The sequence below is a fragment of the Scyliorhinus torazame genome, chromosome 16 (genome assembly GCF_047496885.1).
Source record: "Scyliorhinus torazame isolate Kashiwa2021f chromosome 16, sScyTor2.1, whole genome shotgun sequence".
NCBI classification, from domain to species: Eukaryota; Metazoa; Chordata; class Chondrichthyes; order Carcharhiniformes; family Scyliorhinidae; genus Scyliorhinus; species Scyliorhinus torazame.
In genome coordinates, this window is record NC_092722.1 from 190,727,158 (window position 1) to 190,748,563 (window position 21,406).

A 21,406-nucleotide genomic window follows, 5' to 3' on the forward strand; every position below is an offset into this window, starting at 1 on the left:
GGCACTACTTGTCCTAGCCCTGAATTCTCATTGTTAATTTCTCTCCTATATCTTCACAGGACCTTTTAGAATCATAAAACCACTACAGTGCAGTGCAGAAGGAGGCCATTCGGCTCTCAACTCTGCACTGACCCTCTGAAAGAACACCTGACCTAGGCCCATGCCCCTGCTCCATCCCCATAACCCCACATAACTTTTTGGACTTTATGGGGCTATTTATCTTGGCCAATCCACCTAACCTGTACATCCATGTGGACTGTGGGAGGAGACACGGAGGAAGCCCACGCAGACACGGGGAGAACATACATACTCTATACAGACAATCACCCAAGGCCGGAATTGAACCCAGTCCCTGGCGCTGTGAGGCAGCAGTGCTCACCACCGTGCTGCCCTCTCTGAGCTCACCTTGTCCAGGAGCCCCATCTCTGCTGCCCATCCCAGCCAAACTGCTGACCACCCACTTCCGTTCCTGTTTCTCATGTTAGTTAAGAGAAACATAGAAAATATGAGCAGGAGGAGGCCATTCGGCCCTTCGGTCCTGTTCTGCCATTCAATATGACCATGGTTGATCATCCGGTTCAGTTACCTGTTCCCGCTTTCTCACCATATCCGTTGATCCTTTTAGCCCCAAGAGCGATATCTAACTCCAACAATGTTTTGCCTTCAACTGTTTTCTGTGGTGAATTCCACTGGGTGAGGAAATTTCTTCTCACTTCAGTCCTAAATGTCTTCCGGGACTGTGACCCCCGGTTCTACACTTCTGCCATCCGGAACATCCTGCATCCATCCTGTCTAGTCCTGTTAGAATTTTATAGCTTTCTATGAGATCCAGCCCCCCCCCCCCCCAAAGGGGCACAGTGGTTAGCACTGCTACCTCACCGCACTGAGGACTGAGTTTGCACATTCCCCCTGTGTCTGCATGGGTCACACTCGCACAACCGAAAGATATGCAGGGTAAGTGAATTGGCCACGCTAAAGTGCCCCTTAATTGGGAAAGAAAATAATTTGCATTTAAGAAATAAAAATGGGATTCCCCTCCTCATTCTTCGAAACTCCAGAGAATGCAATCCTTTTTCTTAATTTAGAGTACCCAATTCTTTTTTTCCCAATTAAGGGACAATTTAGCGTGGTCAGTTCACCTACTCTGCACATCTTTGGGTTGTGTGGGGGGTGAGACCCACGCAGACACGGGGAGAATGTGCAAACTCCACACGGACGGTGACCCGGGGCCGGGATGCGAACCCAGGTCCTCGGCGCCGTAGGCAGCAGTGCTAACCACTGCGCCACCGTGCCGCCCCAGCTCGTGCCTCACATGATCATAGTTTCCTTTATTTAGATTTAGGATCCCAGTCTCAGAATCAACGACATAATTTTCCATCTTGATGAAGAATTCTATCATATTATGGTTGCTCATCCCCAGGACGATTGACACAACTATCTTATTACACAATACCCAGTATAGGATGACCTGTTTTTTAGTTGGTTCCTCAACCTATTCGTCCAGAAAACCATCCTATATACACTCTAGGGATTCCTCCTCTATGGTATTGTGGCTATTTTGATTTGCACAATCTATACGCAGATTAAAGTCACCCATAATTACAGATGTCCCTTTATAGCATGCATCTCTAATTTCCTGTTTAATGCCATTCCCAACATTATCTCTACAATTTGGAGGTCTATATACAACCCCCACTAATGTATTTTGCCCCTTGGTGTTTCTCAGCTCGACCCATACAGATTCCACATTGTCAGAGCTAGTATCCTTCCTGACTATTGCGCTAATTTCCTCTTTAACCAGCAATGCACCCCATTGCTTATCCTTTTTGTCTGTCCTCCCTAAATACTGAATACCTCTGGATGTTCAGTTCCCATCCCTGGTCACCCTGTAGCCACGTCAGACTATTATCATACCTGTTTGCATCTATTTGGTGATTAGTTCATCTACTTTATTGTGAATGTTCTGCTTGTCATTTTAACGTTCCTTGTCCTGTTCCCATTGATATTGTTAATGCTTCTCTCTCTTCTGTACTGTTCCCCTCTACCATCTGCCATCGCTGCCCCTTTTAAGAAAAAAAAAATCAATCCTTGACCTCATTATCCTTGCAAATTGCTATCCCATCTCCAGTCTCCTTGAATTAGCTATCACCTCCCAAATCCATGCCCACCTTTTATGGGACTCCGTTTGAATTCAGGTTTCTGCCTCACCACAGTACCAAAATGGCTCTCATCAAATTTTCAAAAGACATCCTATGTGACAGTGCAAAGGCACACTATCCTCCTCAAACTTTCTACATCCTTTGACATGGTGGACCACCCCACCCTCCTCCAATTTCTCTCCACACACTTGCTTGATTCTGTTCTCATGTAACTAATCATAACCAGAGTATAACTTGCAATGGCTTCTCTTTCCAGAGTACACTGTCAGCTTCATCCCCGAGGATCTAACCTCTCCCTTTCCTTGGGCAGCCCGGTAGCACAGTGGTTAGCACAATTGCTTCACAGCTCCAGGGTCCCAGGTTCGATTCCCGGCTCGGGTCACTGTCTGTGTGGAGTCTGCATGTTCTCCCCGTGTGTGCGTGCGTGGGTTTCCTCCGGGTGCTCCGGTTTCCTCCCACAGTCCAAAGATGTGCGGGTACAGTGGATTGGCCATGCTAAATTGCCCTTAGTGTCCAAAATTGCCCTTAGTGTTGGGTGGGGTTACTGGGTTATGGGGATAGGGAGGAGGTGAGGGCTTGGGTAGGGTGCACTTTCAAAGAGCCGGTGCAGACTCGATGGGCCGAATGGTCTCCTTCTGCACTGTAAATTCTATGATTCCTATTTCTCATGCCGACCTCAGCGACAACATCTGAAAACACAGCATTCGTTTTCACAGCCAGCGCCACCTGACCACCACCTCTCTTGACTCGACTGTTGATAAATTATCTGCTGATCAAACATCCAATACTGGATGAACAGAGATTCCCTCCATTTAAATATTGGGAATAGCAGACTCTAATATTGGCTTATGAGGCGGAGTGTCAGATTTTGCATGATAACACTGCTGTGAAGTATTTTATTATATTGAAGGCTCTGTATACATAGTTATTAAATCACTGATTTTGTGGTTCAAATTGCCGACATATTTCTTCCCAATTGCGTCGCACTCCTTGTATCCCAGAATGAGTGAGGGTGCTTTCAGTTGGAGTGGTTGTACCTGATTTTAGCGATAATCCTCTTGTCTGGTCATTAGATTCTCAGTGAAATAGAATGTCAAGTGTATGCAATTCTCCAATCATCTTGCCTTGAATGGCGACGTTGGGGGAAAATTAACACGTTTGTACATTTTGCCCTTTCAAACTTGTGCTGTGTTTTGGAGAGAACATTTTCTGAGTCTGAAGGTTGTGGATTCAAGACTCAGTCCAGAGATTTGAGCACATAATCCAGGTTGGCATGTCATTGGATGTCGAGGGAAAGCCATTTTGCGCTGTCTTGTTAGAGATATTGTGCCATTCAGTCAGATCATGACTGATCTGTGCGTCAACTTCATTACTTGCCCTTGATAACTCTACCGCACAAAAATCTGTCACGCTCAGTCTTGATAGCCACAAGTGTCCCTTGATTTTTGCCACCATTGCCATGTGTATATCTCTAGCCACCAATTCGAACTGTTGCTGGTGGTTGTGATGTAGGCTTTCTGCACCAGTGAAACTACAACCGTAGCCAAACAGGACAGCCAGTCAGTAATTTTACCTCCATGCCAAACTCTGGCTAGATCATTACTTCGGAGGACAATTATGATTTTTAAAAAATAAAGTAAGGTTAATTGAAGCAGATCTTTTGTTAACTTGAAGCAAAATATGTTGAGATATGAGAACAAGAGGGTCACATCCTGTGGCACCTAATGAGATGAGATATACGGGTAAAAGGAAGCCATGTAGATGTTGCCTAAATCTGTTCCTTTAAGAAGTATAAATGTCCTTTCTTTCTTTTTTTTAGCAACAACAAGATATCGAGGCAGGAGTCACCGCTCAATACAGGATCGCAGAATTCCCTGGACCAGTTTATGGCTAAGCTGTGCAGACATCATCAGATACAGTTTATGAGCGTACTAAGCTACATGAGCAGCGACGTGAGTCCAACTGAGGAACCAGCAGAATCGCCACCACGTGAGGACATGGCTGCCTCCAACCCAGCTGCTGGCCATCTAAAGTCTAAAACCCCCGAAGGCCGGACTGGGAGGGAATCTGCTTTACAATCATGTCCTTCCTTGAACCAAGAGATACAAACACCCAATGAGTTAAACAGTGAAATCGTTAAGGAGGAAAAACAGCCTCCTCCTGAGGAGATACTCCTGGTTGGAAGTGAAGCAAACAACGTAGCTTCCATTGAAAAACCAACACCCAGAAGCTGCTGTAGCAGAGGGAATTTTATCAAAAACTGCACTATAGAGGCAGGGTTCTACTCTATGAATATATGTACTACTGACTGCAATAAAATGGGGACTGTAGAAGTTCTACAAAAAGAAACTGTGAATCAGGAGGAGATCAGTGACTCACAACTGGATCAGTCTGCCAATGAATGTGCATACACCAGCACTGTTGCCGGAATGGAAGAAGTGCATTCTAACAGCCAGGAGGGCAAAACAGAGGATGTACTTCCCGCAAAAGATCAGGTTGAATCCCTCCGACCTCTCCCATCCGAGCTTTTGAACTTGAGTAAGAATTTGACTAAAAATCAGAGTGGTTCACGGAGCGCTTCTGGAACCTCCACGGATTACAAAACAATTAAACATATGTCAATTCAAGGAGGGCCTCGAGAAAATATCAATGCTACCAAAAGAATGATCAAAGGTAACCATGTGCTCACGACAGACATGAGCGCCAAAGATTGCTGGCCTGTCCCGAAGCCGCGTACTGCTGTGCGTGACAGTAATGGCCGCCTGAGATTAAAGCCGCCGGTTCCTCTCACAAAGACGGCCAGAAAGAGCACCAGGGTATCTGTGCTGCGGGCACGTACTACCATGCCCACCATGTGCCAATACGTGAATGAGCACGACAACCAATGTGACATTGTTTACATCAGCAAGCCCATCACAGAATGCCGCTTCGACGCTCAGCGGTCCTTGTCTTCCAGTCGGAAGACTGCAAGGAAAAGCACTCGTGGCCATCTCTGCAATGAAGAATATTGGGAGCTAAAGACTGTCCGAACTTTGGCCAAGAGCTCAACAATAGAAGCAAGAAAGGGGAACTGTCCCTCATTGATTCCCAGACCACCCACCCCAGTGACGCCTAAGCAAGCACTTATCCTGCCAGTTAGCGTGCCCGCCATTGGTGTTCCTGTGGCCTCCGGCACTGCCATTCGAGAGGGCTCCAAGCCCCTGCAGTTAAAAATCTTGACGGAAGAAAGTCAAGACTTTAGTTGCTCAGAAAGCAAAGGCAAGCTGGTTGTTGAGCCAACTCAGTCCTGTCGATCGCAGGAGACTGAGGCACTTGCCCCAAGTGCAAACGACCCACAAGGGGATCCCGGGAGGCAAAGGGACCAGGCCATCACTTCCAGCTTCAACAGTCTTTCTGTGGGAATCAAGGACACGCTGGTCTCCAGTCCACAAGCAGATGACCCCACCCCAACATGTGCTGGTTGCCAAATTCTTGGTGACCACTTATCAGACGAATCTGGTGTTTGTGAGATCACTGAGCCATCGAGGCGGCTGGAAGAGTGCAGGAAGGTCCAAGGGAGCCCTTCAGAACTGGAGCAATTAGCGAAGGATAGAGGAGACGTGGAGGGCACATCCTCAGCAGTAGGTTCTCCAAACAATTTGGAGCCCGTTCCAACCAACGAGAACCAAACACCTTCGTTATGCTCTCTGGATGAGGGCCGCAGCAGTCCTGTTAGTAGTTTTGAGGTTAATATCATTCCTACTGAGGAATGCAGCAATCCGCTCCCCAGCGACAGTGAAATATCAAATACCTATGAGGCGATGATGAACAACACTCCCAGCAGCCCGATAGCCGAAGATGGGCAAGCTGGAGATTCAATTGAATCTGTTGAAGAAACAAATGAGGTACAAGCAGAAACATCATTAATTGAACAAGAAAGGTCCGACGGCTCAGGGCAGACACTTGGCATTCCAGCTGAAGCAGTTGCTTGTTCCGTCACTCCTAAGGAAGATTTATATCCACAAATAGATTCCAGATGTCAAGATGAGAGCAGTCACGATGCTTCCGGAGAACCCACACTCGAGCCGGCGAAAGGACCTCTTCAGGGAACTGACAGCGTGACGTGTGATGTGGCAGAGAGAGACCCGGGTCTGGAGAAGAGGAGCTTGGAAGACCTCGATGAGGATGTGATTGACCAAAAGAAGGAAAGAGGCATTAGCATTGAGAGAACTCCTGAGTCTGAAAAGCATACCAGCAACCACAAGGAGAAGACGCGTAACCCGACCACGCCAGAGAAGAAAAAGTATCGCAAAAAGCTGGTGCTTGCTTCTTCAGACAGATGTTTGCGGAGTCAGCAGCCTAAGCTGCAAACTGTCGCTTGTCCCAGCGATGCTAAAGAGCAGCCACTAGTTTTTGGTGATGGTCTACAGGTACCCTGTCTCAACATAAAACTCCTGAAAAGTCAAGGCGAGAGGGGATACAAAAGGGAAGTGTGGATCAACACAGCGGCATTTGTTCCGTTTCCAACAGACTGCTTCAACAAAATCCTTTTGCAAAGCATTATTGACCCAGAGAGCAGAGTAGATGAGTGTCTTGCTACCACGCCAGAGCAAGAATTTTGCAAAACAAGAAAGGCAACAGGCAAGAAGGTCTCCAAAGATCTTCTGGTGAAGGAGCTGGTAAGCTTTGAAGACGAAGAACCAATGGATGACAGTTTTATCTGTGAAAGTGCACACTATGGAGAAGGTCGAATTCTTGAGGTCTGTGTGGATACTAAATCACCTGACGAGCGGAAAGTTTCCTTCTCCATTCAAAATGTGGGAACCAGTCGAGATTCTGAGTCTCCCATGGACGATACAACCCCTGCGAACCAACAGAAGGCGGATACCTGTAAAGAGAACTCAAAAGGGGCAAGGGGAGGCCTCATGAAAAGATCAACCAATTTGGGATCACTGCACCAAACAGCTAAGGGAATAGTCGCAAAAGTGCCACCAGGCGATAAGGTGGTTGGTGGGTCTCGCTCCTTGCGATGCCCAAATGTACCAGTCACTGAACCAGAAACGGTTATGCTGGAAGGGGACAGCAAATGTCTAGATATAAATCAATCCACCGGGGTTCTCGAGGAGGATGAAGATTCTGAACTGTTAGATCTGAGTGATACTGATGCTCCTGAAGTGAGTCGCCCCAAATTTTTGGACTGGTGCTCCGAGGACGAGAATCAAGAACTAATCACTAACTTGAATGCCACATACGAGAACATTCACAAGGCTTGGATTCAGATGGAGAAGGAAGTGCCAGTGTTGCAGAAGGCGAAAAGCAAGTCCGACCGGCTCAAGGAAATCTGGAAAAGTAAGAAGAGGGCACGCAAAGCGAGAGGACTTTACGACCACAAAATATCTCCCGTGCAGAAACTCTTTGTGACCAATTTCAACCTTGCCAGCATCTGTAAGTGGTTCATGGAAACGACCGAGACCAGGTCTCTGATCATTGTCAAGAATGTCAGTGCCCGAAATCCAGTGGAGACCATGAAAGCCAAAGCTTTCCTCCAGAAGAACTCCATGGTTGGCCTGTTCCCCAGTCCACAGGCCGAGCGGCTAAAGAAGCACTTGAAAAAGTTTGCAGTGGCCTCACCTGCTCGAAACAACTGGAAGACCCGGGCCCTGCTGGAAAATGTGCAGAGGAGTGTCATGGCTGCGACAGATGGAGCTGGGCAGAAGCACTGGGACTTCTCGTTAGATACTGAAGGAGGCCTGGCTCCCAGGGACCTCTTTCCGGCCAAAATGGAAAGCAACCCTGACAAGGGAGGTGGGTCACCCAGCAAAAGGACAGCAGCCCAGCCCTCCAAGCACTTGGGGCTGAAGAAGCCAGTTAGCGCATGGATCCTGCGGAAGTATTCCAACATGAGGGGCAAGCTCCATAAATTGCAGCAGGGGAAAGAGCAAGCGGGTAAGAAGCTCCTGACCAAACACAAAAGTGTCTGCATGAACCCCATGGTCTCGCCCAAGCTGACCTCGCAGACCCAACTGGACTCACGCGGGGCTCCTGTTCCCACTGCCCCTCGCAAACCTGAGGGCAAGGAGAAGAGAAAGCCGTCCAAGAACGCCTCGGCCAAAGGACTCCGTGTGGGGCGAGTAAAGAGCAGCAAATCTGAGACGGGGCCTCCTGCAACTCCGCCCAAATCCATACCCAAGCATTTACCGGCAAATCGCAAGTCCAAAGTGGAGGGCAGCTCTGTCAAGGTACCAGTCCCCAGAAAAACTGCTGCGAATGTTAAGGCCAACGTTTCGGAGAAGAGGTTTTCTGGGACTGGTCTGAAAACCATTATAAAGGGCAAGAGCCTGCCCCAAAACCGAGATGGTGCCAAAGCCAAAAAGGCTAAAGGCAGCAGGAGCAAAGAAGGTCTGGTGAAACCCACCAAGAAGAGGGCAGCGTCTTCAGCCAAGACCAAGCAGCGGGTTAAGACTGACACCAAAAAGAAAAACAAGGCCGCCACTCCAGCCAGACGCAAGCGTAAGGGTGAAGTGTCTGCCGAAGCCACGCACAAAAAGAAACGGAAGTTAAGTGAGAAGAGAGACCCGGTTCCCAAAAAGCGCAAGCGGACTGACGCAAAATGACCCGCTTCCCGAAGGACTAACTGTAAATTATTGTGTCATTGTACAACAACAGCAACAAAGAAGAAAATTGTTGACTGCAGAGAGCATTAATTGTCGAAGCTGCTTTTTATAATCTTGAAGCAAGTCTTTGAAATCGCAGAGGAAAGAACTTGAGTGTGATTTTAATTTTATTTTTTTAAGCAAGTAAGCAGATAGCTTGTTGTAAAGAGAATGCAGGGAGCTTCCCCCAACTGTGAATAGAGTTTTTATACGGTGCTATGAATAGTATTGTTTTCTTTTTCCTGTTTTGATTTTTATATTTTATATTTATATATATATATATATATATATATATATAAATATAAATATAAAATATTGCCCCAGCTTAAAACTGATAACGAGAGCTGCAAATGGAAACGAACAGTGCCTTATTTAATGATGAGACAAAGATTATTTTTTTTTTTTTTGCGTGTGTATTTGAGATTAAAGGCTTGCATTCACAACGGAGACTTCCTCTGTACCTGTTGCACCTCCACTTTCTGGTTTAAAAATGAAAGCCATCACGCATCTAGAATCATGCAGCACAGGAGGTGGCTATTTGGCCCATCCTTTCTGTGCCAGCTCTTTGAAAGAGTTATCCAATTAGTCCCGCTCCACCTCCTCTTCCCCGGTTTCCCTGCAGATTTTTCATTTCAGTATTTATTCAGTTCCCTTTCGAGTGTGACAATTGAATCTGCTTCTGCCACTCACGTTAACGGAGCGCGTTCCGGATCACAACTTTTCTTTTTAAAACACTGAATTGCTATCTCCCCATCAATTATTTTGCCAATTACCAACTCTTCTACCAGCAGAACAGTCTCTCTTCATTTAATCAATCAAAAAACCCTTCAAAATTTTGAACACCTCTATTAAATCTCCGTACTAAATTTCCCAGCTCTTAAGAACAACCCCAGCCTCTCCAAATCTCTGTCTATGTAATTATCCAGATAAACGAAAAAGAATGTTGGAACGCTGGGGTAAATCACATTGCTAAAGTTCCATCAGGAAGTAAAGAAGTTATGCTTGGGTCAGGATCCTTGTATCTAAGATGTTAACTGATCTTTCTGGTGCTGGTCTGATGCTGTCAATAAAGTCAATGTTGTTTTACCTTTCTAGTTATGCTATCTTAAGCAGCACTTGCTTCCAAATGAGCTTCAGCTCTCTTTGAATGCATACCTGAAATCTCAATATTTGCATCAGCCTTGTGTTGCACTGGATGGATGTCTGCACTCTGGGTGTGTGAGGTATTCCCCTCCTCCCCACTCCCTAAAGTCACAAAATCATTACAATCTTACCACCCAGGAAGATCCAATGCCTTCTTTCGCCCTTAACCAGGGCTTAAATTCTTCCAACTTGTTCATGTTTCCATTGCCCCATGCAGGGTCCACTCTGCATTCTGATGACAAGTCTACACTTCAGTGAACGCAAAATACTGCGGATGCTGGAAATCTGAAATAAAGGCAGGAAATTCTGGATAAACTCACCACGTCTGGCCAGCACCTGTGGAGAGAAAGAGTTAACGTTTTGGGTCTAAATGATCCTGAAAGGTTAACTCTGTTTCTCCCAACAGATGATGCCCAGACCCTGCCAGGTTTATCCAGCATTTTCTGTTTTTACTCTGCTCTTCAGTAACTGCCATATACAGCCTTCCACAGCGTCTCCTCACTTGCCACATTCCAAGGTTGGGAAATAGGGATTTCTGTGATCTTTCCTCCTGGCTCAAGTCCTACAAACATACGAATTTGGGGCAGGTGTAGGCCATTTGGCCCCTCAAGCCTGCACTGTTGTTTGATAAGATCATCCCTGATCTAATTGTGGCTTCAACTCCATTTTCCTGCATACCCCCATACCCTTTGCCCCCTTCGTCAGTCAAGAACTTATCTAACTCAGCCTTAAAAATATTCAATAGCCCTCTGCTCTCTAAGGAAGAGAATTACGCAGACCAATAACCCTGAGAGAAAATATTCTCTCAGGGAGACCCCTTTGTCTGGATTCTCTGTTTTTGGGACTATGTCCCCACGCCGTTGTAAAAACTGGGCTTTCATGCCAGAAAAACTGGCGCGAAAGGGCCACGTATTCCTAGCCCTGCAGGGGCAGATACGGGCCCCCGCACTTCTGGGTTGGAGGCCGCGCATGCGCAGGGCGGCGGCCTCCAGCGGCAGTGCCATGGTCCATGGCGGACCCGGCCCGCGGAGCTGGACATTAAAAATAGAACCCCCGATCGACCCCATGCCTGACCCTGACCGCCCGCCCAAACATTGCTTGCTGCGAATAAGACCCCCCCCCCCCCCACCTTTGCCCTCCGATCGGCGTGCCCCTGACCAGGGCAGCCGCGGACTGAGTCCGCAGCCGCCACGCTAGTACCCCGACCGGCAGGACCACATCAGATCCACGCCGTGTCAGGACTTTGGCCGGTCGGGGCGGAGAATGGCTGGGTGGGCCTCCAGCAATGGCCCACAGGTAGGTGGTTTGCGGCGACTATGTCGCTTTTCGGGGCCCGCAGAACCGGAGCCGGTCCCGATTCCATGTGGGCAAATGGATTCTGTGCCCCGGCGCCCGCCCCGATTTCTGTGTCGGGGTGCGCAGAATCTAGTCCCTTATCTTTGGATTTTATCCTCCAGTTCTAGCCTTCCCCCAAAAAGAGAGAAATAATCTCAGCATTAACCCTGTCAATTTCCCCACAGGATCTTATTTTTCAATAAGATAGCCTCTCATTCTAATCTCGAATGGATGCAGATCCGACCTTTCTTCATAACATGAACCCCTTCATCCCACGAATCAGTCGATGAACCTTCTCTGAATTGCTTCTAATGTTACAAAAGGTTTTTTCAAGTAAGGATACCAAAACTCTAGATGTGGTCTCACCAACGGTCTTTACAAATTGTAGTAAAACTTCCCAACTTCTATATTTTGTTCTCCTTGCAATGAACAACATCATTCCACTTGTCTTCTTAATCGCTTGCTTTACCTGCATACCAATGTTTTGATTTATATACCAGGACACCCAGATTCCTCTGTACCACAAGAATTTGCAATCCTTTTCCATTTAAATAATATACCGAGTTTCCAATCTTCTTGCCAAAGTGGACAAGTTCACATTTTCCCACATTTTATTCCAATCTGCTAATATTTTGCCCACTCACTTAACCTACCTAAATCCTTTTGTCCTCGCAATTTACTTTCACACTTATCTTTGTGTTATCAGGAAATTTAGCAACCATACATTTGGTCCCGTGTCAAATATATAGATTGTAAATAATTGAGGCTCCAGCACTGATTCCTGTGGCACTCCACTCGTTAGACCTTGCCACCCCCAAAATGACTCATTTATCCCTACCCTTGACCAATCCTCTATATCCATGACAATATGTTACCCCCTACACCATGAGCTTAATCTTTTGTAGTAACCTTTGATGTGACACTTTGAACAACTACCTTTTGAAAATCCAAGTACACCACATCTACAAGTTCCCCTTTACCCACGTTACTTGTTACTTCCTCAAAAAGCTCTAATAGATTAATCAAACATGATTTCCCTTTCACAAAACCATGTTGACTCTTCCTCATTGCATTCAGATTTTCCAAGTGCCCTGCTCCAACCACCTTAATAATGGACTCCCGCACTTTCCCTGTGACCCGATGTTAAGCTAACTTGCCTGTTGTTTCTTGTTTTCCATTTCCCTCCTTTCTTGAACAGAAGAATTACGTTTCCAATTTCCGAGTTTACGGACCATGCCAGAATCTAGGGAACTTTGAAAAACTATTACCAATGCATCTACTATCTCCATTTATTTTAGTCCTCCTATGCTCTCGATTGTTTTCATAACCTTTGGCTAAGCCATACCTCCCTCGTGACTCAGTAGCCAATACTGATCACAAGGTGAAGGCCCTTCAGTGTACTGTTGGTTTTAACCCCGAGCTAGATGCCACTGTTTATTGCTATATAATTTATTTTACTCGGGCAGTCAAGATAGCAATGGCAAAAGCAGACACGCCTCCAGACCTCGTCCCTTCCAGAATGATGCAATATTGAAGGAGGCCATTCGACCCAGCATTCCAGTGCTGACTCTTTGAAAGTGATAGCCAATTGGTGTCTCGCCCTTCTTTCCTCATTGCCCTGCAAAATATATATATATTTTTTTCCTTTTCAAGTGTATATACGATTATCTTTTGTAAGTTATTGAATATGCTTCCACCACCCTTTCCAGCATTCCTCAGCGCCCTTCCGTTTAGTTAGTGTACTGATCACCGTCGACAATTCTACTTGTCCCTGTGACGCCAACTAGGAGGGCACCAGATGTAACTTTGATCTCTAGCTCAGACTCACAGGTCATTAATAAAATCTGAATGAGAAGTGTACCAGGCGTTAGCTTGCTGTCCAGTGCTACTTGTAGGGTAATTCAGGGACGAGCAAGACCTGTGTATATTGTAACTAGGGACTGTTTAGCGCACGGCTAAATCGCTGGCTTTGAAAGCAGACCAAGGCAGGCCAGCAGCGCGGTTCAATTCCCGTAACAGCCTCCCCGAACAGGCGCCGGAATGTGGCGACTAGGGGCTTTTCACAGTAACTTCATTGAAGCCTACTTGTGACAATAAGCGATTTTCATTTCATTTCAACTAAATTGAGAACATTTAATTGAAATGACCAGTTTTGCGTAAATGGTGCCATCAAGAGTTTTTGTTTCTAATCACATACTGGTTGCTACAATATTTTGACAACTGCCAGGCTGATTTGGCCAAGCTTTGCCTTGTCGCAAGACTGCTGAAGTGATTTGGACACGTGACTTGGCTTCTTTTGGAGTCTTTCCCACCCATCCGCCAGACCAATGTAAGGGCAACCCTCGATAAAAGCAAATTACTGCGGATGCTGGAATCTGAAACCAAAGAGAAAATGCTGGAAAATCTCAGCAAGTCTGGCAGCATCTGTAGGGAGAGAAAAGAGCTAACGTTTCGAGTCTGATGACTCTGTCAAAGCTCTTGCTGTTGACAAAGTCATCGGACTCAAAACGTTAGCTCTTTTCTCTCCCTACAGATGCTACCAGACTTGCTGAGATTTTCCAGCATTTTCTCTTTCGTTAAGGGCAACCCTCCCTCCATCTCGCCCTCCTCCCATTCTCTCCCTCCTTCTCCCACTCCCGTCCTTCTCCACCGGTAGCACGAGTGTTTAGTATATAAACCATCTGAAGCACGAAACGCTGTGGGACATCTGAAATTAAAGGAAAATCCCGGGAGGCAACACTTGGAATGGTTTATGAGCACAGATCTATTCTAACTAAGGTTCTGAGCCTACACTATGAGCCTGCCTTTTCTCTCAAAAGGAATTTGCACAGCTACTTGATGAAAAAATACAAGGTGACAGACAAAAAGTGGGGTGGGGGGGGAAATGGACAAGAGCCAGCAGAGATATGTCAAGCTAAATAGCCTTCTGTGCTCTTAGATTTCTCTTAATTCTTCAGTTGCTGTGTATTTCCAACATCTTCTGATTCTGCTTTAGAACACAGGACATAGAACATTACAGCGCAGTACAGGCCCTTCGGCCCTCGATGTTGCACCGACCTGTGAAACCATGTACACCAATCCCTTATCGTCCATATGTCTATCCAATGACCATTTGAATGCCCTTAGTGTTGGCGAGTCCACTACTGTTGCAGGCAGGGCATTCCACGCCCTTACTACTCTCTGAGTAAAGAACCTACCTCTGACATCTGTCCTATATCTATCTCCCCTCAATTTAAAGCGATGTCCCCTCGTGCTAGACATCACCATCCGAGGCAAAAGGCTCTCACTGTCCACCCTATCCAATCCTCTGATCATCTTGTATGCCTCAATTAAGTCACCTCCTAACCTCTCTAATGAAAACAGCCTCAAGTCCCTCAGCCTTTCCTCATAAGATCTTCCCTCCATACCAGGCAACATTCTGGTAAATCTCCTCTGCACCCGCTCCAAAGCCTCCACGTCCTTCCTATAATGCGGAGACCAGAATTGCACGCAATACTCCAAATGCGGCCGCACCAGAGTTTTGTACAGCTGCAACATGACCTCATGGCTCCGAAACTCAATCCCTCTGCCAATAAAAGCTAACACACCGTACGCCTTCTTAACAACCCTCTCAACCTGGGTGGCAACTTTCAGGGATGTATGTACATGGACACCGAGATCTCTCTGCTCATCCACACTGCCAAGAATCTTACCATTAGCCCAGTACTCTGTCTTCCTGTTATTCCTTCAAAAATGAATCACCTCACACTTCTCTGCATTAAACTCCATTTGCCACCTCTCAGCCCAGCGCTGCAGCTTATCTATGTCCCTCTGTAACTTGTAACATCCTTCCGCACTGTCCACAACTCCACCGACTTTAGTGTCATCTGCAAATTTACTCACCCATCCTTCTACTTCCTCCAGGTCATTTATAAAAATGACAAACAGCAGTGGCCCCAAAACAGATCCTTGTGGTACACCACTAGTAACTGGACTCCAGTCTGAACATTTCCCATCAACCACCACCCTTTGGCTTCTTCCAGCTAGCCAATTTCTGATCCAAGCTGCTAAATCACCCTGAATCCCATGCCTCCGTGGGGAACCTTATCAAACGCTTTACTGAAATCCATATACACCACATCAACTTTGCTGGGTGACAGAACATTATGCCACAATACAGTAGGGCTAACTGCACCTTGTAGAAGAGAATGGAAATAGTGTTTAGAACTATGTCGACTTTTACAGAGCAGAATCAGGCCATTGGGCCCAGCTGGTCCATGCTGCTGTTTATGCTCCATACTAGTCTTCTCATCCTTCCTCATCTAACACTTATCACCATAACCCACTATTTTTCCCCGTATGCTAAACTAGCTTCTGCTTAAATGCATCTTTGCCCTCGGCCTCTTCCTGTGGTCGAGAACTCCACATTTTTCTGGGTCAGGGAGTTCATTCTGTATCCCTTGTTGGATTTCCTCATGACTATCTTTTACTGGTGGTCCCTGCTTTTTCGGTTATCCGCAAGTGGAAACACTTGTTAAATTCCTGTTTTGATGCGGGGCTGATCCCGAGAGGCTCATGAATTGGGACTGTTTATCATGTAACCTGCTTTTGAGGGAAAGACCTTTCAGGTCTGTTCTCATTAGCTTTGATTTCCGCCTGTTTTTTTTTTTTAAAAAGGCTGGATGACCTTTATGGGTGCTCTTGCCCTACTGATCCCAACACGAAGCAATAACACTTTGTACCACTTCAATGATGAGTGATTGGCTGCTGCACAGTGCCTTGCTGTTCACCCTTATTTCTATGCAAGAGGTATTTTTTAAACTTGAGTAATAATTGTTATAGTATTGAATATTGATGCCTGGTGATGTTTTGATTGAACCATGGCGCCAGTGGCAGTCTGCGATCATGCAGCAGGGCTGTTAAGTTGGAAGAATGAAAGCAGCCCTGGGTCACAGAGTTAGCGGTGTAAAGTTGGTCACACAGTTACCGCTGTATTGGACACACTTGGCAGTTGTTTTGCTCACCGCAAAGTCCCACCAACAACGGTGAGTTTTAAAACAATATTTTACCTTTGCGTCAACTGTTTCCATATTTCAAACTAATTTATTTCATGTGATGTTTGTCGAAACTTGGTAAACACAAGACTTTTAAGCAATGAACGTGATTACTTTTTTCTATTCTAGTTGATTTCGGCTGGAGAGAGGGATGGTGTGTTATACTGGTTGTAGGTGGATAGGTTAGATATGGTTGTGATATAACCTGGTTTCCACATTGACCAATCTTCCTTTCCATCATTCATGTCTAAGCCTGGGTTTAAATGTGTCGCTCATGCATCTCCCCTGTGCTCACTGACTTGGCTCCTTGTCTGGCAATGCCTTGTTTTCAAACCATTATTTGCCTCGTACCTCCCTATCTTTTCAGTCTGCAACCCTCCAGTTTTGGCCTCTTTGGCACCACTCTACTCCTGGTGCTGTTAGTTTCCTAGGGCCTATCCTGTGGAATTCCCTCTGTAAATGCACCGCTCCTCTTTTCTTTTAAGTTGCTCCTTAAAATCTACCTCTTTGACCAAGCTTGTGGCCGCCTGTCCCAATATCTCCCAATGTGGCCTTTTGTTAGCATTTGTTTGATTACACTCCTGTCAAGCAACTTGAGTTTTACAACATGGGCACTTCATAAAAGCAAGTTGTTCTCTGGCTTGCACCAGCAAGTAGGACCAAACGATAAGATGTCCGCAAGATCCCTCACGTTGGACACATTAGGGTAGCAGGGCTGAGGCAGAGGTCCTACTCTCACACGATGACTCCACACTGTGTAGATCTGTTTGTCTTTCACTGAACACCTTCCTACAGCAGACAGGATGCAAGTGGGAACTCTATTTTGGGAAAACTTGTCTTATGACCCACATCCTCACACTCGTGGGACAGTGTGTTTGTGCTGTGTGATTCAACCCAACATCAAAATATGACTTTATTTGCAAGATTTTGCCCATTATTTTGTTTAAGTCATAAGTTTAAATGCTGGGCTATCACAATGGTTGCATCCTGGTCCCAGTGATGAAACATGCTTCTGTAAAATTAAGCAAATGCCATCAACTGGGCATAGCCCAGTTATTGATTATATAATGTAACAAAATGACTGATGTTAGAAATTTATCAGGGTGATGGAGGACATTGGGGAACCACACAACCAGAGAGATGACCTCTCTCCGTCTCTGCCTCTCATCACTGAGGTGAGGAGTGCATTGGAGACCATGGCCAAAATTGTCTGTTTTGAGATTATCCAGCGCATCAAGATCCTGGGTTCAGATTCTGGATTCTTAGCCAAGGCAACAATTTCCTCTCCCCCCAATCTCCACTCTTCACCTTACTGTTGCCTTCCAATGTCACTGGGAGAGAGAGATAGATCTGGGAAGACCTCTTTCTGGAGAATGCACCCATAGAATACAGACCAGAAATAGAAATAGGTTTGTCCACCGCCTCCACGATTCTCCAAGTTACTTGCTGTCTCAACCCACATCTGAGATTGGACATTTCTTCTGAGCCTGCGGTAAAGCTGTTCTTCAGCTGATCATACTTTCCCCAGTTTGCTCCGTTTTTCCATTTGTTTCTGGTCCTCCGCTAGCCACATAGCCTGTTACTTCATAATGGCTTATCATGGTATTGTCCCCAGTCTTGCACCATACTAAGATCCCAGAGTAACCTGGCAGCTTTGCTTGAATTTCATCTGCCCTAAACATGCACTTTGTGTTCTCTAAAACTTGGCACTGTGCAATCCCTCCTGCCAACCTGTCCTGCAACTCTTTTTTTAAAGAAAAAAGTTAGATGGCAAAAAAACTTATCAAGGAGAGGTTGATGCTCGGTGACGGAATGATCACCTCTGCCCAAATTGTAAGTTCAGATATTATTTTTAAACTCTTAGAATGTTGAGTTGCTTCTCTTGAATGCTGCACGTATGTCGAGATGAAATTGTTGAATTGTGTGAGATACACACCCTGGTATTTTCAAAATTTCTAATGCACACAGATTTTTGTATCAAAATGATTGTAGATGGAAGTAATGAGTCTCGGTTCCCCGAGCACAGACACAGCAAGAGCATTAAATCGTTATTCTTACTGAATAAACAGCTCAGACAGTGATCCAGCCAAAGGATTGTCGATGGTTTATGTGCAATGCCCAGCTGAATCATTGCTGGAAATTGCAGGAGTTACTTTAGCATCTCTTGTACAGTGTGTCTTGTGAATGTCCCTTTAAGAAAAGTGTGCTTTACCAAATGGCTGCAGTGATGTCATTGTGTGGGTGGAGTTGGAAGCTCCTTTTGGCTCTGTGTTTAGTTTCGCTTTCAGTTAGAGAGCTGTATTCAAACCAAGCAGATATGTATTGATCTTTCTCTCTGTAATCTAAAGAATGTCTCCAGGTGACTTGATGATTTCAAAGTAATACCTGTATCTGTAAGGAATGCACACTTACTGTCTTTGTTAAAAAGGGTATTTGACTTATGGATGTTGCTAGGAAAGTTATTAAGGGTTACCTATAGAGTATTGTATCTGTGGGAATCATCAGTGTTGGTAGTTGATAAGATGTTTACTGTGTGTTTATATAAAGTGTTATGGGGAGCACAAGGGCCCACTTTACAGGTGTGATGCAACAGAGATCTAAAGTATTTTAAAACAAAAACAATGTTTATTCTATGAACCCAGTTAACATTTTATAAACACACAGTAAACATCTCATCAACTACCAACACTAATAATCCCCACAGATACAATACTCTATAGGTAACCCTTAATAACTTTCCGAGCAACATCCATAAGTCAAATACTCTTTTTAATGGACAGTAGGTTTGCAATCCTTACAGAAACAGGTATTACTTTGAAATCATCAAGTGATCTGGAGACATTCTTTAGATTACAGAGAGAAAGATCAATACATATCTGCTTGGTTTGAATACAGCTCTCTAACTGAAAGCGAAACTAAACACAGAGCCAAAAGGAGCTTCCAGCTCCACCCACACAATGACATCACTGCAGCCATTTGATAAAGCACACTTTTCTTAAAGGGACATTAACGTGACAAGTGAATTGCATGGTTGTGACGCTATCTCGGGATGATGGTAACGAGTCATTTCATTTTCCACTGGATGATTCGCTCGCGTGATGATCGATTTACCAATTGGTGCTCTTGGGAATTTATTTTGTGAATGATGCAGTAGTCATTAATAAATGCAACAGGGAATTGAGGGGAAACATTTTTCCCAGAGTGGTAAGAATGTGAAACTTGCCACCAGAAGGATTGGTTGTGGCTAATAGCACAGATGCATTTGAGGGGAAACTGGATAATCACGAGGAGGATATGTTGATGGGGTTACATGGAGATGGGCAGAAGGCTACCCCCAGCTTTACTGCATTTTGCAAGAAGCTATCAACTGTCTGGGGGACAGATGCTGCTTAAAATGGGTAGATTAACACTTGCTGGATATATGAGCCATCACAGAAATAAAACAAACTCTGAACTATTCAATTAACGGCGTGTGTGATTTCAGAAAGTTCTGGTGTGCTGCCAGATATAAATAACCCACTGATTTCTAGCTAATTATTCAGGCTGTGGGTTACTCACTCCCATTCAATCACAAGCCTTTTTTGAAGGGAAATTGTCCTCAGTCTGTTCACTGTGCTGCAACAGAATTTTCAAAAACACTGCCAAGGTGACCTGGCTGATGGGAGGGATAGGCATATATCCAAGTTTGCCAATGACACAAAAGATAGGTGGCATGTAAACCGTGTAGACGGAGATATAAAATCACAGAGATATTGATAGAATGAGCAAAACTAGCAAATAGATTTCAATGTAGGCAAATGTGTGGTTGTCCATTTTGGATCAGAAAGGATAGGACGGAGGACTTTCTAAACCGTGAAATGCGAGAAACAGTCCTAAGATCTGTAGATTTGCTGGATGGACCATACTAAATTGCCCCTTACTGTCCAAAGATGTGCAGGTTATGGAGTCACAGGAGGAGTGGGCCTAGGTAAGGTGCTCTTTTGGAGGGTTGGTGCAGACTTTATGGGCTGAATGGCCTCTTCATTGTGTCGGGATTCCGATCTAAATAGACTTGAGATCCAAATACATTGATCATTTAAATGTCATGAATAGGGGCAGGAAATAGTCAAAGTCTAATAAAATGCTGTGTTTTATATCTCAGTCCTAATTAGACCATCCCTGGAGTACCATGTCCAGTTCTGAGGCCTACACTTTAAGAAGGATACAAAAACAGAAAATGCTGGACAATCTCAGCCGGTCTGACAGCATCTGTGGAGACAAGAGAGCTAGGGTTTCGAGTCTGGATGATTCTTTGCCAATTGGCCTTGGAGGGAGATCTAGCAGAATGATAACCTGGACCCCACTAAAATTAAGAGAGATTATACAAACTCAGGTTGTACTTCCTGGAATTGAGAAGGTTAAAGGGTGATGTGATTGAAGGATAAAGCTGCCATAGTCCCAGGTGACCTTTTGAAGGGGGGAGCTGACTGGTGGTGATTTAACCTGAGGATCACACATCAAGCAGGGGGCAAGGTTGAGAAGGTGGGGCCTTCATGAATCATCTCAACCAGTACGGGAATCTGAATCCCCGCTGCTGGCCTTAATAATAATAATAATCGCTTATTGTCAGAAGTAGGCTTCAGTGAAGTTACTGTGAAATGCCCCTAGTCGCCACATTCCGGCGCCTGTTCAGGGAGTTGAACACGCGCTGCTGGCATTGTTCTGCATTGCAAGCCAGCTGTTTAGCCCACTGTGCTAAACCAGCCCCTCCGCATCATGAATCAGCTGACCAGCCAACTGAACTAAACCGGCCCTGAATTGGAGGATATTAAGGTTAAAGAGAAAAGTATTTCTGCAGCATTGGGAGTCTATATTAAAGCTGGGTTAATTTTGTAACCGAGATGGAGAAAAAGAGATTTAGCATTACAATTCTTAAATGCATGGAATCCAATCAGATACTTAAAACAAGGTACTCGGGAGCAAAATGGGCCCGGTCATTGAAATAAATAGAGATTTACACCATCTGACATCTCAAAGCAGCTCTTTCCAAGGTGTCTTATATGTGGAAACATTTTTTTAACATCCTTCATTCAATTAATAAATGACACTGATAGAATAACCAGTA

General features: G+C 45.3%; 2 protein-coding genes across 8 annotated transcripts in view; one reads left to right on the forward strand and one right to left on the reverse strand.

Moving 5' to 3' along the window:
* LOC140393330 (uncharacterized) overlaps positions 1–9,877 on the forward strand; it is a 141,394-nt gene extending 131,517 nt beyond the window's left edge. For all 6 annotated transcript variants that reach the window (XM_072479662.1, XM_072479667.1, XM_072479664.1 and 3 more), the window contains one exon: positions 3,979–9,877. In XM_072479662.1, the coding sequence (XP_072335763.1) occupies positions 3,979–8,752 (4,774 nt within the window). In that variant the 3' untranslated portion in view covers positions 8,753–9,877. The remainder of the gene's footprint in view (positions 1–3,978) is intronic.
* Positions 1–21,406, reverse strand: part of LOC140393331 (slit homolog 1 protein-like) — a 477,252-nt gene that overhangs the window by 24,589 nt on the left and 431,257 nt on the right. The gene's annotated exons all lie outside the window — the stretch shown is intronic.